Source organism: Somniosus microcephalus, chromosome 31, assembly GCF_052327205.1.
Source record: "Somniosus microcephalus isolate GS21.2 chromosome 31, FLI_Smic_1.0, whole genome shotgun sequence".
Classification (NCBI taxonomy): Eukaryota; Metazoa; Chordata; class Chondrichthyes; order Squaliformes; family Somniosidae; genus Somniosus; species Somniosus microcephalus.
The window spans coordinates 35530056-35543324 of NC_141017.1; the positions used below are offsets into that span (position 1 = coordinate 35530056).

General features: G+C 49.5%; 1 protein-coding gene across 1 annotated transcript in view; it reads right to left on the minus strand.

The window, feature by feature from the left end:
- The window catches only part of LOC147097733 (ras GTPase-activating protein nGAP-like), a 108913-nt gene that overhangs the window by 79121 nt on the left and 16523 nt on the right, over positions 1-13269 (minus strand). Inside the window, exons 2-3 of the mRNA XM_085971775.1 lie at positions 7911-8050; positions 2772-2844 (exon numbers count right to left, since the gene is read on the minus strand). Of these exons, the coding sequence (XP_085827901.1) occupies positions 2772-2844; positions 7911-8050 (213 nt within the window). The remainder of the gene's footprint in view (positions 1-2771; positions 2845-7910; positions 8051-13269) is intronic.

Here is a 13269-nt window from a genome sequence, read left to right on the forward strand (position 1 = left end):
TTTTGGTCTCCTTACCTAAGGAAGGATATACTTGTCATAGAGGGAGTGCAATGAAGGTTCACGAGATTGATTCCTGGGATGGCAGAACTGTCGTATGAGAAGAGATTGAGTAAACTAGGCCTGTATTCTCTTGAATTCAGAAGAATGAGAGGGGAATCTCATTGAAGCATACAAAATTATTACAGGGCTTGATAAGGTGGATGCTGGGAGAATGTTTCCCTTGGCTGGGGAGTCTAGAACCAGGGGCCACAGCCTCAGGATAAAGGGTAGACCATTCAGGACTGAGATGAGAAGAAGTTTCTTCACACAGAGGGTGGTGAATCTTTGGAATTCTCTACCCCAGAGGGCTGTGGAGGCTCAATCATTGGGTATATTCAAAACAGAAGTCGATAGATTTCTGACTAGTAAGGGCGTCAAGGGATATGGCGATAGGGCCGGTGAATGGAGTTGAGGCAGAAGATCAGCCATGATCTCATTGAATGGCGGAGCAGGCTTGAAGGGCCGAATGGCTGACTCCTGCTCCTATTTCTTATGTTCTTATATAAAAAAAATTAAGACTTTAGAATATAAGAACATAAGAATTAGGAGCAGGAGTCGGCCATACGGCCCCTCGAGCCTGCTCCGCCATTCAATAAGATCATGGCTGATCATCAACCTCAACTCCACTTTCCTGCCCGATCTCCATATTCCTTGATTCCCCTAGAGTCCAAAAATCTATCGATCTCTGCCTTGAATATACTCAAAGACTCAACATCCACAGCCCTCTGGGGTAGAGAATTCCAAAGATTCGCAACCCTCTGAGTGAAGAAATTCCTCCTCATCTCGAACTTAAATGGCCGACCCCTTATCCTGAGACTGTGCCCCCTAGTTCTAGACACTCCAGCCAGGGGAAACAACCTCTCAGCATCTACCCTGTCAATCCCCCTCAGAATCTTGTATGTTTCAATGAGATCACCTCTCATTCTTCTAAACTCCAGAGAGTATCGGCCCATTCTACTCAATCTGTCATGATAGGACAACCCTCTCATCCCAGGAATCAATCTAGTGAACCTTCGTTGCACCGCCTCCAAGGCAAGTATATCCTTCCTTAGATAAGGAGACCAAAGCTGTGCACAGTACTCCAGGTGTGGTCTCACCAACGCCCTGTACAATTGTAGCAAGACTTCCTCACTCTTATACTCCAAGCCCCTTGCAATAAAGGCCAAGATGCCACTTGCCTTCCTTATTGCTTGCTGTACCTGCATGCTAGCTTTCTGGGTTTCTTGCTCGAGGACACCCAAATCTCTCTGAACACCAACATTTGAAAGTTTCTCACCATTTAAAAAAGATTCTGTTTTTCTCTTCTTCCTACCAAAGTGAATAACCTCACATTTCCCTACATTATACTCCATCTGCCACCTTACTGCCCACTCACTTAGTCTATCTATATCCCTTTGCAGACTCATGTTCTCCTCACAGCTCCTTAGTGTCTCACCTGGCTTTGTAGCATCGTAGAATGTTCCAGCACAGCAGGAGACCTCGCCCCTGCACCTGCGCTGGCTCTCTAAAAGATCTGCCCTGTCGTCATAGTCTTTCAAATGTTCTTTTTCAAATATTTGTCCATCTCTCTTTTAAAAATTATTACTGATTCAGTTGCCACCAATCAACTAAAATAAAGAGCGTTGTTGCTGTGGGCACCATTCCCCGACAGTAGGGTCACACACACACACACACACACACAGTGGGATCGAGCTGTGCATGTGCAAAGGGCTTGCAACTGCAGCACCAGTTTTAAAGGGATAGTCCAATGTAACTCATCCTTTCCCAGGACATCACCTTCCTGAGTCTTTCTCCTCCTATCAACGGGCAACTCAAACCTCTAGCTTGGTGTCACCTAACCACCGCTTCTCGATTCATCTCATCCTCTCCCCATCTCTTTCCCCGGTCTTCATGGCTTCCTGTACTGTGGGCCTTGGTCCTTGTTGGTACGGGAGGGAGAGAACGATTACCTTAGCCTAGCAACAGTCGAGAGAGAGAGAGAGAGAGAGACTTACAGATCACCCTAGCGACAGCCAGTGTACAAGATTGAAGTAAAACTTTGGGATGTTTATAGTGGAGCCATACCATAAACATCCCAGCACACACCATTGCTACCTCCGTAAGGGGATGTTGACATACATTGCAAAAGGATGTTGACATACGAATGTGTAGAGAAATGTAAACTTGTGTGCGTAAGAATCGGCTGAAGGACAGTGAATTGACCGGAGACTACCAAATAAGACAAGGCCACTTCTAGTTTGGTAAGGAAATCAGTGTATTCAAAAAAGCAGCTTTTGTGTTAAGTTTGAGGAAAAAAAAGAGAAACCTAAAAGACTTGAGCGCACGCCCACGCTCAGAACTGCTGACAACACGCCACTTGTAAACTGCGTTACACTCTGAAGAAATTAAAGAGTCGTATAGAGTCACAACGGCACAGAAGGAGGCCATTCAGCCCATCGAGTCCGTGCCGGCTCTCCGTAGAGCAATCCAGTTGGCCCCATTCGCCCGATCTATCCTCGTAGCCCCGCAAATTTACCTCCCTCAAGTGCCGATAGTCATAATAGACTCCGAGTTTAGATTGTTTTTTATGTTAAAGTAGAAAAAAAATAATGATTTTAACCATTAGACTGAATTCCTTACTCCTCAACTGAACAACAACAGAGGGATGTTTAAAACAATAGTCCTTCACCTCAGTTTCTCAATAATAAAAATGAACCTGAATAGAGAGGCGGGGCTGAAGGGGAGAATCTTACCCCAGGTCTGCGATGGGCTGAGGCTGCAGTCAGACATATAACTGCTGGTCCGGAGCCTGGATCGGCAGCTGCCCTACAATTACAAACAGATGGCAATAGTTAGAGCAGACAGCTACCGTTACTACGACCAAGTACTAGTAATATTATTACTGCTAATGCTATTAATATTATCGAGGTCAGCCATGGCTCAGTGGGTAGCACTCTCACCTCTGAATCAGAAGGTTGTGAGTTCAAGACCCACTCCAGAGACTTGAGCACAAAATCCAGGCTGACACTCCCAGTACCGTACTGAGGGAGCGCTGCACTGTCGGAGGGGCAGTACTGAGGGAGTGCTGCACTGTCGGAGGGGCAGTACTGAGGGAGCACTGCACTGTCGGAGGGGCAGTACTGAGGGAGTGCTGCACTGACGGAGGGGTAGTACTGAGGGAGCACTGCACTGTCGGAGGGGCAGTACTGAGGGAGCGCCGAACTGTCGGAGGGGCAGCACTGAGGGAGCTTTACACGTCGGAGGGGCAGTACTGAGGGAGCGCTGCACTGTCGGAGGGGCAGTACTGAGGGAGTGCTGCACTGTCAGAGGATCTGTACTGAGGGAGCGCCACACTGTCGGAGGGGCAGTACTGAGGGAGCGCTGCACTGTCGGAGGGTCAGTACTGAGAGAGCGCCGCACTGTCGGAGGGGCAGTACTGAGGGAGCGCTGCACTGTCGGAGGGTCAGTACTGAGAGAGCGCTGCACTGTCGGAGGAACAGTACTGAGGGAGCGCCGCACTGTCGGAGGGGCAGTACTGAGGGAGCGCTGCACTGTCGGAGGGTCAGTACTGAGGGAGCGCCGCACTGTCGGAGGGGCAGTACTGAGGGAGCGCTGCACTGTCGGAGGGGCAGTACTGAGGGAGCGCTGTACTGTCAGAGGGTCAGTACTGAGAGAGCGCTGCACTGTCGGAGGAACAGTACTGAGGGAGCGCCGCACTGTCGGAGGGACAGTACTGAGGGAGCGCTGCACTGTCGGAGGGGCAGTACTGAGGGAGCGCTGCACTGTCGGAGGGTCAGTACTGAGAGAGCGCTGCACTGTCGGAGGAACAGTACTGAGGGAGTGCTGCTCCGTTTGAGGGGTGGTACCGTGGGAGTGCTCCACTGTCGGAGGTACCATCTTTCGGATGAGACGTTAAACCGAGGCCCCGTCTGCTCTCTCAGGTGGATGTAAAAGATCCCACGGCACTCTTCCGAAGAGCAGGGGAGCTCTCCCCGGTGTCCTGGCCAATATGTATCCCTCAACAAACATCATTAAAACAGATTATCTAGTTATTATCAAATTGCTGTTTGTGGGAGCTTGCTGTGCGCAAATTGGCTGCCCCGTTTCTTACATTACAACAGTGACTACACTTCATTGGCTGTAAAGCGCTTTGGGGCGTCCGGTGGTCATGAAAGGTGCTGGAGAAATGCAAAAGTTTCTTTTTTTCTTTTTATATTACTTTAACAAATAGCATTTATATTGCGCCTTTGATATAGAAAGATATCCCAAGGTGTTTCACAGAAGGGAGATAAAATGGCTGTCGCTCCAAAGCGGTTAAGATGAGGAGCTTGGCCACCGAGGTGGGTTGCAAGACTGGTCTTAAAGGAGGGGCAGGGAAGGTGGAGGGGTTTAAGGAAGGGAATTCCAGAGTGTGGGGCCCAGGCAGGTGAGGGAATGGCCAGCAATGGCGAGGCGAAGGGAGGGAGGGATACACAAGAGGATGGAGACAGAAATAACAACAGAAGACGCTGGAAAAACTCAGCAGGCCAGGCAACATCCGCGGAGAGAGAAACAGAGTCAACGTTTCGGGTCGAAACCCTTCGTCAGAACTGAGAAAAAAAAGGCAGGAAATGAAACAGATTAAAAGGCAGTTTGGGGGGCTGGGAAATGGGGGAGGGGATGAAAGAAGAGACATTAAGAGATATTCAAGGTGAGACGAGATGGTAATAGGACAGGTAAAGAAACAAACAATGGCTCCAGATGAAGTGTGAAATGCGCTGGCAGAGTGAGAGACAGCTGCATTGTGGGAGAGAGAGGAAAAAAGGGAAAGGCACAAACCACAAGGAGTTTGGCGGGGGGGGGGAGAGGTGGGTGTAGAGCAGAAGAAGTTTACAGAAATAGGGAGGGACGAGGCCATGAGGGGGACCTAAATACAAGAACAAGGGGAAAAAATTCAGTTGATTGCGCCTCCCGTTAGCGCCTTAAGAGGGCGCCAATTGGGGCGCAAAGCAACTAGCGCCCGGGCACGGCGATGTTTGCGCCACTCGCGAAATTAACTAGACATTTTGCGGCGGTGGCAAATACTATCGGCATGATCTCCTGCGCACGCAGATCGTGACGTCAGTCGAGTGCGCAGCACCCCGGTAGCGCCCAGGACCGGATATTGAGTGGCACCCCCTGCCTTACCGCCTGCCACTAGCAACGACAGGTTGAGGGGAGCGTTTTGCAGTCAGGAAGAGACTGGGGGAGCGCTATTTAAAGGCGACCGCTTCCTGCCTTTATTTGTCGGTGACATTTTTGCACCACGCATTCTGAGAGAGAGAGAGAGAGACTTCTGGAGAGATTCAACGCTGTGTGAAGGAGTTTTGAGTACTGAGCAGCACTTTGCAGGTTCATTTTGATCTGACCTTCCTTGCTTCGCCAGCGCTCTGAGGTAGCGCCTCGCTCCTCGGCCTTTGCGCCTTAAGACAGGTGTGAAGCGCCTGATTTAACGCTCCAATCACCTCCAGGGGTGATAAAAGCCAAGTTTGCTGTCGGAGGCGATAATTAGCGGCAGGCGCTAAACTTTGCGCACGGCCGATAACGGCGCCCCAAACGGGGCAATACTGAATTTTTCCCTCCAAGACTTTTAAATTGGCGGCAATGCTCGTGGTGAACAAGACACCATCGTCTGGACAGGGAACAGGTCAACAGAAGTTCTAGTTATCAGTTACAGAGTAAAGAGCATCAACTCCCGCCTCACATTGTCTGGCTATGTATGAGATTTTGTTACGTGTAATGTGAATAGCGGGCAGCAGAAGGAGGGCTGAGTCACTGCACGGGTAGAGAAGGTGGGGAGGATTGTTTACCTGCTTCCAGGGTTTAAACCTGGCATTTCAGATTAACCTCTCCTTATGAGAAACCACCGGTTTTTCATTTCCATTAGTGCCAGGGGCAGCAGGCTGTGGGTCTGATCCTGATCAACGCTGTGTGTGGTTGAAGAGGTTTCAGGACCTGGCGTTTCAAACAACAGCAACAACTTGCATTTATATAGTGCCTTTAACGTAGTAAAACGTCCCAAGGCGCTTCACAGGATCTTCATTATCAAACAAAATTTGACACTGAGCCACATAAGGAGATATTAGAACGCTCCTTAAAACCCTACCTGACCAAACTTTTGCATCCAATTCTGGTCACCACACTTTTGGAAGGATGTGAAGGCCCTTGAGAGGGTGCAGAGGAGATTTACCAGAATGGTTCCAGGGATGGGGGATCTTAGCTACAAGGACAGATTGGAGAAGCTGGATTTGTTTTCATTAGAGCAAAGGAGGTTGAGGAGTGATTTGATAGAGGTGTACAAGATTATGACGGGTTTGGATAGGCTAGGCGGGGAAAGGCTGTTCCCACTAGTTGATGGTACAAGGACTAGGGGACACAGATTTAAGGTATTGGGCAAGAGATACAGGGGGGATGTGAGGGGAAACTTTTTTACGCAGCGAGTGGTGAGGACCTGGAACTCGCTGCCGACGGAAGTGGTGGAAGCGGAGCCACTCAATGTTTTCAAGGGGAGATTCGATAGGCAACTGAGGGAAATAAACTTGCAGGGCTACGGGGATAGAGCGAGGGAATGGGACTGACTGGATTGCTCTACAGAGAGCTGGCACGGGCTCGATGGGCCGAATGTCCTCCTTCTGTGCTGTTATGACTCTATGGGGGAAAATTGAGTTGCGCCCCCTTTGGGGCGCTAATTTTGCCGGGGCGCTACTTTTAGCCCCCGAAAAAATTAGCGCCCTTGCGGCCGAAATTGAATGGTAGCGCCCCAAGAGGGAAGCGGGGCGCTACTGGAAGCGCTGCGGCACGTCGCGCCGCGGTACTGCAGGCCTTCCTCCCCTTCTTAAAGGGGAGGGGCCTTGCGCAGCACGACCCGGGGCCCAGTTGGGCCACTGGGGATCGGAGTGCCAGCAGAGGAGCCCGACACTCGAGAGAAGTGCTGGGCTCACGGAGAGCAGCCGGCACTCCGCGGGGGGGGTGGGGGGGGACTTCTCAAGAGGCCGGGGACGGCAACGGAGGCAGGTGCTGGCAGGTGGCCAGCAACAAAAATGGCTGCCCGGCACGTCGCCTTTAATTAGCACCGCCCCGGCCACAGGTTAGGCCCCCTAGTGTCCGACGGTAAGTCAGGGGGCGCTCCCGAAGATCGCAGCCGAGGCGTGAGCAGGACGCTGCACACGGTGATGACATCATCGCCAGCAGCACAGCGCCGCAGGGTGCTAACGGTTACCGCCGCCGCTAACCTCCCGCTGAATTTCGCGGGAGGCGTTGGCGGCGCCGCGCCCGGACACTAGTTGCTTTCCACCCCGTTAGCGCCCTTTTAGGACGCTAATGGGAGGCGCAAAGCAACCGAATATTTCCCCCATGACTCTTTGACCAAGCTTTTGGTCACCTGTCCTAATATATCTTTACGATAGCAAAATACTGCGGATGCTGAAAATCCAAAATAACAACAGAAAACGCTGGAGAAACTCAGCAGGCCAGGTAACATCCGTGGAGAGAGAAACAGAGTCAACGTTTCGGGTCGAAACCCTTCGTCAGAACTGAGAAAAAAAGGCAGGAAATGAAACAGATTAAAAGGCAGTTTGGGGGGCTGGGAAATGGGGGAGGGGATGAAAGAAGAGACATTAAGAGATATTCAAGGTGAGACGAGATGGTAATAGGACAGGTAAAGAAACAGACAATGGCTCTAGATGAAGTGTGAAATGCGCTGGCAGAGTGAGAGACAGCTGCCATGTGGGAGAGAGGGAGAAAAAAGGAAAAGGGAAAACATCGCATCCGTCAGGATCTTTACGTGGCTCGCTCGGTGTCAAATTTTGTTTGATAATCGCTCCTGTGAAGCGTCTTGTGCACTTGTGCGTACATCTTTGTCCGTGCTTTCGTACCTCATCTTCCCGCGACATCAGCACCAGCTGTCCATCGACTAGCGTGCAGTTATTGACGTCCCAGACGGGCACTCCTGCTGAAGGCACCAGTGAAATGGGAGGGGCCTGACTCGCAGATATCGCTGCAGCGTCGATTTCATCTGCAGGAGAAAAAAAAAACATCGCATCCGTCAGGATCTTCACCACGAAAAAAGAGAAAGACTTGCAGTTATATAACGAGCATTACCCAGGGACAAAGGCCAAGAAAATCGGTGCCATTATGTTGGATATTTGTGTAGCCTGGCGAAATGGAGCAGCACAGGACACGAACTTTCGTTTTTGGGGGTTTTTTATTCTGTATTAATAACTTGGGTCTAGGTTTAGGATGAAATTGTAAATACATAAAACACAGTCGATAAAATACGGCAGTGGCTTGCCCAACTCTCCTCAGAGCACATCCCTCACGCTGGATCTAGAAAATGGAGGCTGTGAAGAAAGGGGAGGTTCCTTTGGCATCACATGGCTCTTCCCATAACCCTTTTCTCCTTTTTTCAAATTCTAAAGGGGAAAATGAACCGCGCCATCTAGTGGACTTAAATATTCACTGCATTTTCCCACTTGGCTACATTCTCCCCTGCTTTAAAGTCAATGTCCTCGGTGACTTAGCACCCGTTTTTCACTTCTTTTACAGCTTCTCGAAAAAATGCAGTACCCAGACTCGATAAAACATGAGAGAACACCTCAGGACTGAGTGAGACTGCATTACAGGCTGACTGAGGCAAGTGGTATGGGTTAGGGTTTACCCCAGCATTGGCTCTTTTAGTTCTGCGAGGAGCCGGAATGGGTACCTCAACCTCAGTCCCACACTCAGAAGGATCTGAATGCTCTGGCTCAGAAACAGCCTCTGATTCCTGTACATCTTGGGCGTTACCAACAGGATCATTGTTTACTTTTTCCTTCTGAGTTAACTCTGGATAGGTGACTTCCTCTACCACAACAAACTCAGTATCAGAGGGCTCTGGCAACGATTCTGTCAAAAGAGTGACAGGGGGTACGGTGACAGGGGACTTGGTTCTCGTCCGCCTAGGCTCAGGGACAGGGGTAACACATGGCCTAAGATTAACTCTATGGACCCTTTTTAAAGGACCGCCCTCTACAGGCTCAACTGCATGTGTAGTACCCTGTACCTCCACCACTCTGTACACAGTAGGACCCCAAGCATCCTGAATTTTGTTCCTACCCAAAGGCCTGTGTCGTAAGTATACCAACTGACCCACCTCAATGGTTGGACAGTAGACTTTGTCTTTGTTAAGTTCAATTCTTTGAGCTGATTTCTTTTTAGTGTACTCTCTTGCCCTTGCATGTGCCTCCTTCAAACGCTCTTGGTGGACAACCAACCACTCATGTTTCTTGTCTAACACTTGCTCCTGACCTAATAAAGCATCTACAGGGAGGTGTGGATGAACCCCGAAAAGCAGATAGTACAGTGAGTAGCCAGTCGTAGCATGGGGTGTTACATTGTAGGCATACACCAACTCAGATAAGTGCTCAGGCCAGCGGCGCTTCTTTTCTGGAGGCAGTGTACGCAAAAGATCATGTAAAGATCTGTTGAATCTCTCACATTGAGCATTTCCTTCTGGGTGGTGTGGGGTAGTGCGGGTTTTCTTTACACCATAAAGCTTACACAGCTCGGCAATGATTTCACTCTCAAAATTTCGACCTCTGTCTGAATGCAATCTTTCTGGGACCCCATACTTCATGAACCACTCTTTGAGAAGGACTTTTGCCGTGGTATCAGCCTTTTGGTCCCGAGTAGGGAAGGCTTGTGTGAATTTAGTGAAAACATCGGTCACCACTAACACATTCTCACGACCATCGGAGGCCGGTTCCAGCATGGTGAAATCTACAGCAACTACTTCAAGGGGCCGGGAGGCTAGAAATGATTTCATAGGGGCATGTATCTTGGGGTGGGGCATTTTTGTCAAAACACACCTCTCGCATTTCTTGACCCACTGTTCCACATCCTCATACATCCCAACCCAAAAACATCTCTGTCTCAAAAGGTTCTGTGTGCGCTCTATTCCCTGATGGCCCATACGATCATGCACACCTTCAAGCACGACTTCTTTCAAACAAGAGGGCAGTAGTAGCTGGTGACATTCACCAACATGGACATCCTCGATTACACGGTACAACAAGCCATCTTGCTCACAAATACGGGGCCACTGCTTTAACGTGGATAATACTAGCTTGGATAACTGCGACCTCTCCTTGTAAGTTGGCCTTCGCTGCTCACCCCAAAACTTCCTAAACACGCTGAGGGTGGGGTCTGTGTCCTGAAACTTACGTAGTTCCTCTTTAGACTAACCGGGAAGTGTTGGTGTGTTACCCTGCAACTCACTACGCTCAGTACTTTCTTCTGCGTCCGAAACACGGATCTGTCTGACTTTACAGCACTTGACTCCTGCTGTCACTAAGTCTGGTCCTAGAGCTGTTCCCTTGTGAGTGACATTACATATGGCCACACAACCATCATAGTCTGCATCCCCACTGTCTGACTCGGGCTCCCCTGCTAACGGCTGCCTAGAGAGGGCATCTGCTGCTGCATTACAGCGGCCTGGGCGGTACTTGACGTCAAAGTCAAAAACAGCTAACTGAGCCACCCATCTTTGCTCAACAGCACCTAACTTAGCTGTAGAAAGGTGACACAGGGGGTTGTTATCTGTTATGACAGTGAACTTGGAACCTAGAAGGTAACCTCGAAATTTCTCTGAAACAGCCCATTTGAGGGCGAGGAGCTCTAGTTTCATACTGCTGTAGTTTCTGTCATTTCTTTCAGCATTCCGGAGCCTCCTACTGGCATATGCTATCACTCTCTTCCTATCTCCCTGCTGCTGGTGGAGGATGGCACCTAATCCTAGGTTACTGGCATCCGTCTCTACAATAAAAGGCTGAGTGAAATCTGCGTAACCTAACACTGGAGCACTGATCAGCTTTTCTTTCAGCTGTTCGAAAGCAGCTTGGCACGCAGCTGTCCATGAACCTTCAAACAACCGTTTTGCTTTTGCTGGGCTGTCTTCCCTAAGGCATGCATTGACTACGTCATGGAGAGGGCCAGCTCGTTTAGAAAAATCCTCAATGAACCTCCTGTAATAACTACAGAAACCAAGAAATGACCTCAGATCTTTGACTGTACTGGGGACCGGCCACTTCTTTACGGCGGCAATTTTCTCTGGATCTGTCCCTATACCCTCCCCTGAAATTTGATGCCCAAGGAACCTGACTTCCTGCTGCAGGAAGTGACACTTTTCAAGCTTTACTTTCAAACCTGTCTCTTTCAGTCGTCTTAGAGCTGTCTCAAGCCTCTCTAAATGGTCCGGGAAGGTCTGAGAGAACACAAGGATGTCATCTAAATATACTAATAGGATGTGGAACACTAAGTCGCTCATAGTCGCTTGCATAAGTCGTTGAAAAGTCGCAGGTCCATTACAGACACCAAAAGGCATTCTGAGGTACTCAAAAAGGCCAAAAGGAGTTGTAAAAGCAGTCTTAGGCCTGTCACTTTCACGAACAGCAACCTGGTGGTACCCACTTGCAAGATCAATGGTCGAGAAGAACTTTGCACCATGAAGGGCATCAAAACTCTCGTCAATGCGGGGCAAAGGAAATGCGTCACGTCTGGTTTTTGAGTTTAGTTTCCTAAAGTCAACACATAGTCGTATGTCTCCATCAGTCTTACGAACTACCACTATGGGTGAAGCGTATGAACTATTGCTCTCCTGGATGACACGCTTTCTTAAAAGCTTAGTGATGTGGTCCCTCACCTCTTTGTACAGTGTAGGTGGGATACGACGGTATGGCTCTGTAACTGGTGCGTCATCTACCAAGTTAATCTCATGCTCAACTTTATCAGTGTAGCCTAGGTCCTCATCCTTAAAAGCAAATACTTCCGAATACCTGGCTAAAAGTGCACCTAACTCTGCTTGTTGGCCCTGTGTGCCACCTATGTGTAGTTTGTCCAAAAGCAACTGAATGTCTTGGTCTGTCATCTGTCCTTCTTTTCTGCCAACAGTTACTTCCTCTGTGTCAGCGGAGATGCGTTGAAATCGCACCTCACAGGAGTCCTTGTCTACACACTCTGCCTGAGTCGGAATACCAAGCCTGGTCCTGGGGCTTAACCACACATCCTCCTCAGAGAAATTTACCACCTGCACTGGAAATAAATGTCCCTTTGATTCAACTAGAGTGGGGACAACTACCAGGCCACCTGGCAATGGTGTGTTACCTGGCTCCAACAGCATTTTAGTGCTGCCACCTGACTGAGTTTTAAGTCCCTTTACATAGACTGTAGCTATGGAAGACGCAGGCACATGTACAGCACCCCTACCAGCTACACGGACGGAAGATGACTTTGGAGTGATGTTACACTGTTGTACTTGCTGAAATGCTTCCCTCCAATCTGAATCCAACTTTCCCCCTAGAGTAGTGTCAAACTCAGCATGAACTAGTTGTCTGCATCGGCTGATGATGTTCATACCAATAAGACCTGGTGCTGCAGGCTGTGACTGCTGATGCTCTTTGACTACCAGGAAACCACATTCGGATAAGGTTATGCCCATAGTTTCAACGTCTAACTCAAGGTAGCCCAAGTAGGGAATGTCCAACCCGTTGGCGGCAGTGATCTTAAGCCACCCGGTTGTAGGCAGCATATCCTCATCCCTCCCAAGTAAGTGCTCTCTGAAAAAAACTTCAGTAATAGTGCTGACTTGGCTCCCGGTATCCAGTAAACAGTTAGCAGTAACCCCCCCAATCTTGAGATCTACTACTGGACATTTACCTACTGCACGGTCAAGAAATCTGTCACGAATACCAGTACTGTTCTGAGAGCCTGCAGGTTTTCCTCGCATTGCCCGGCTCATGGCAATCGAGGGAGTTAGTTTTCCTGCACCCCAGCCAGCATTGGTGGATGTGTTTGCTACCTCGTGCTTCTGAGGACACTGTTTGGCAATGTGCCCCGCCCCGTTACACTTAAAGCAAATAGGCTGACCTTCATCAGTGAACTTTGGCTTGGCTCTAGGTTTCCCAACCTTGTCATTACCCGTGTTTTCCTTCTGTAGAGCAAGACCCCGTACTGCCTCTGTTAGTTCCCCGATAGCTTTACCCTGTTCCGCCACCACTTTAAGAACATCCTGTAAAGTGACAGCCTGGCTGCCTGGTACCCCAATGGCAGAACACTGAAGATCCCTCCCCGTACTGTCACACACTACATTCTTGCTCTTTGCAACTTTAGTGCTACAGGGCTGGTCTTCTAAGGACCATAAGACAGCTTCCTCACGTACATCGAACAGGGTAGACTGGGGGTTGTCTCGTACAAACTTGC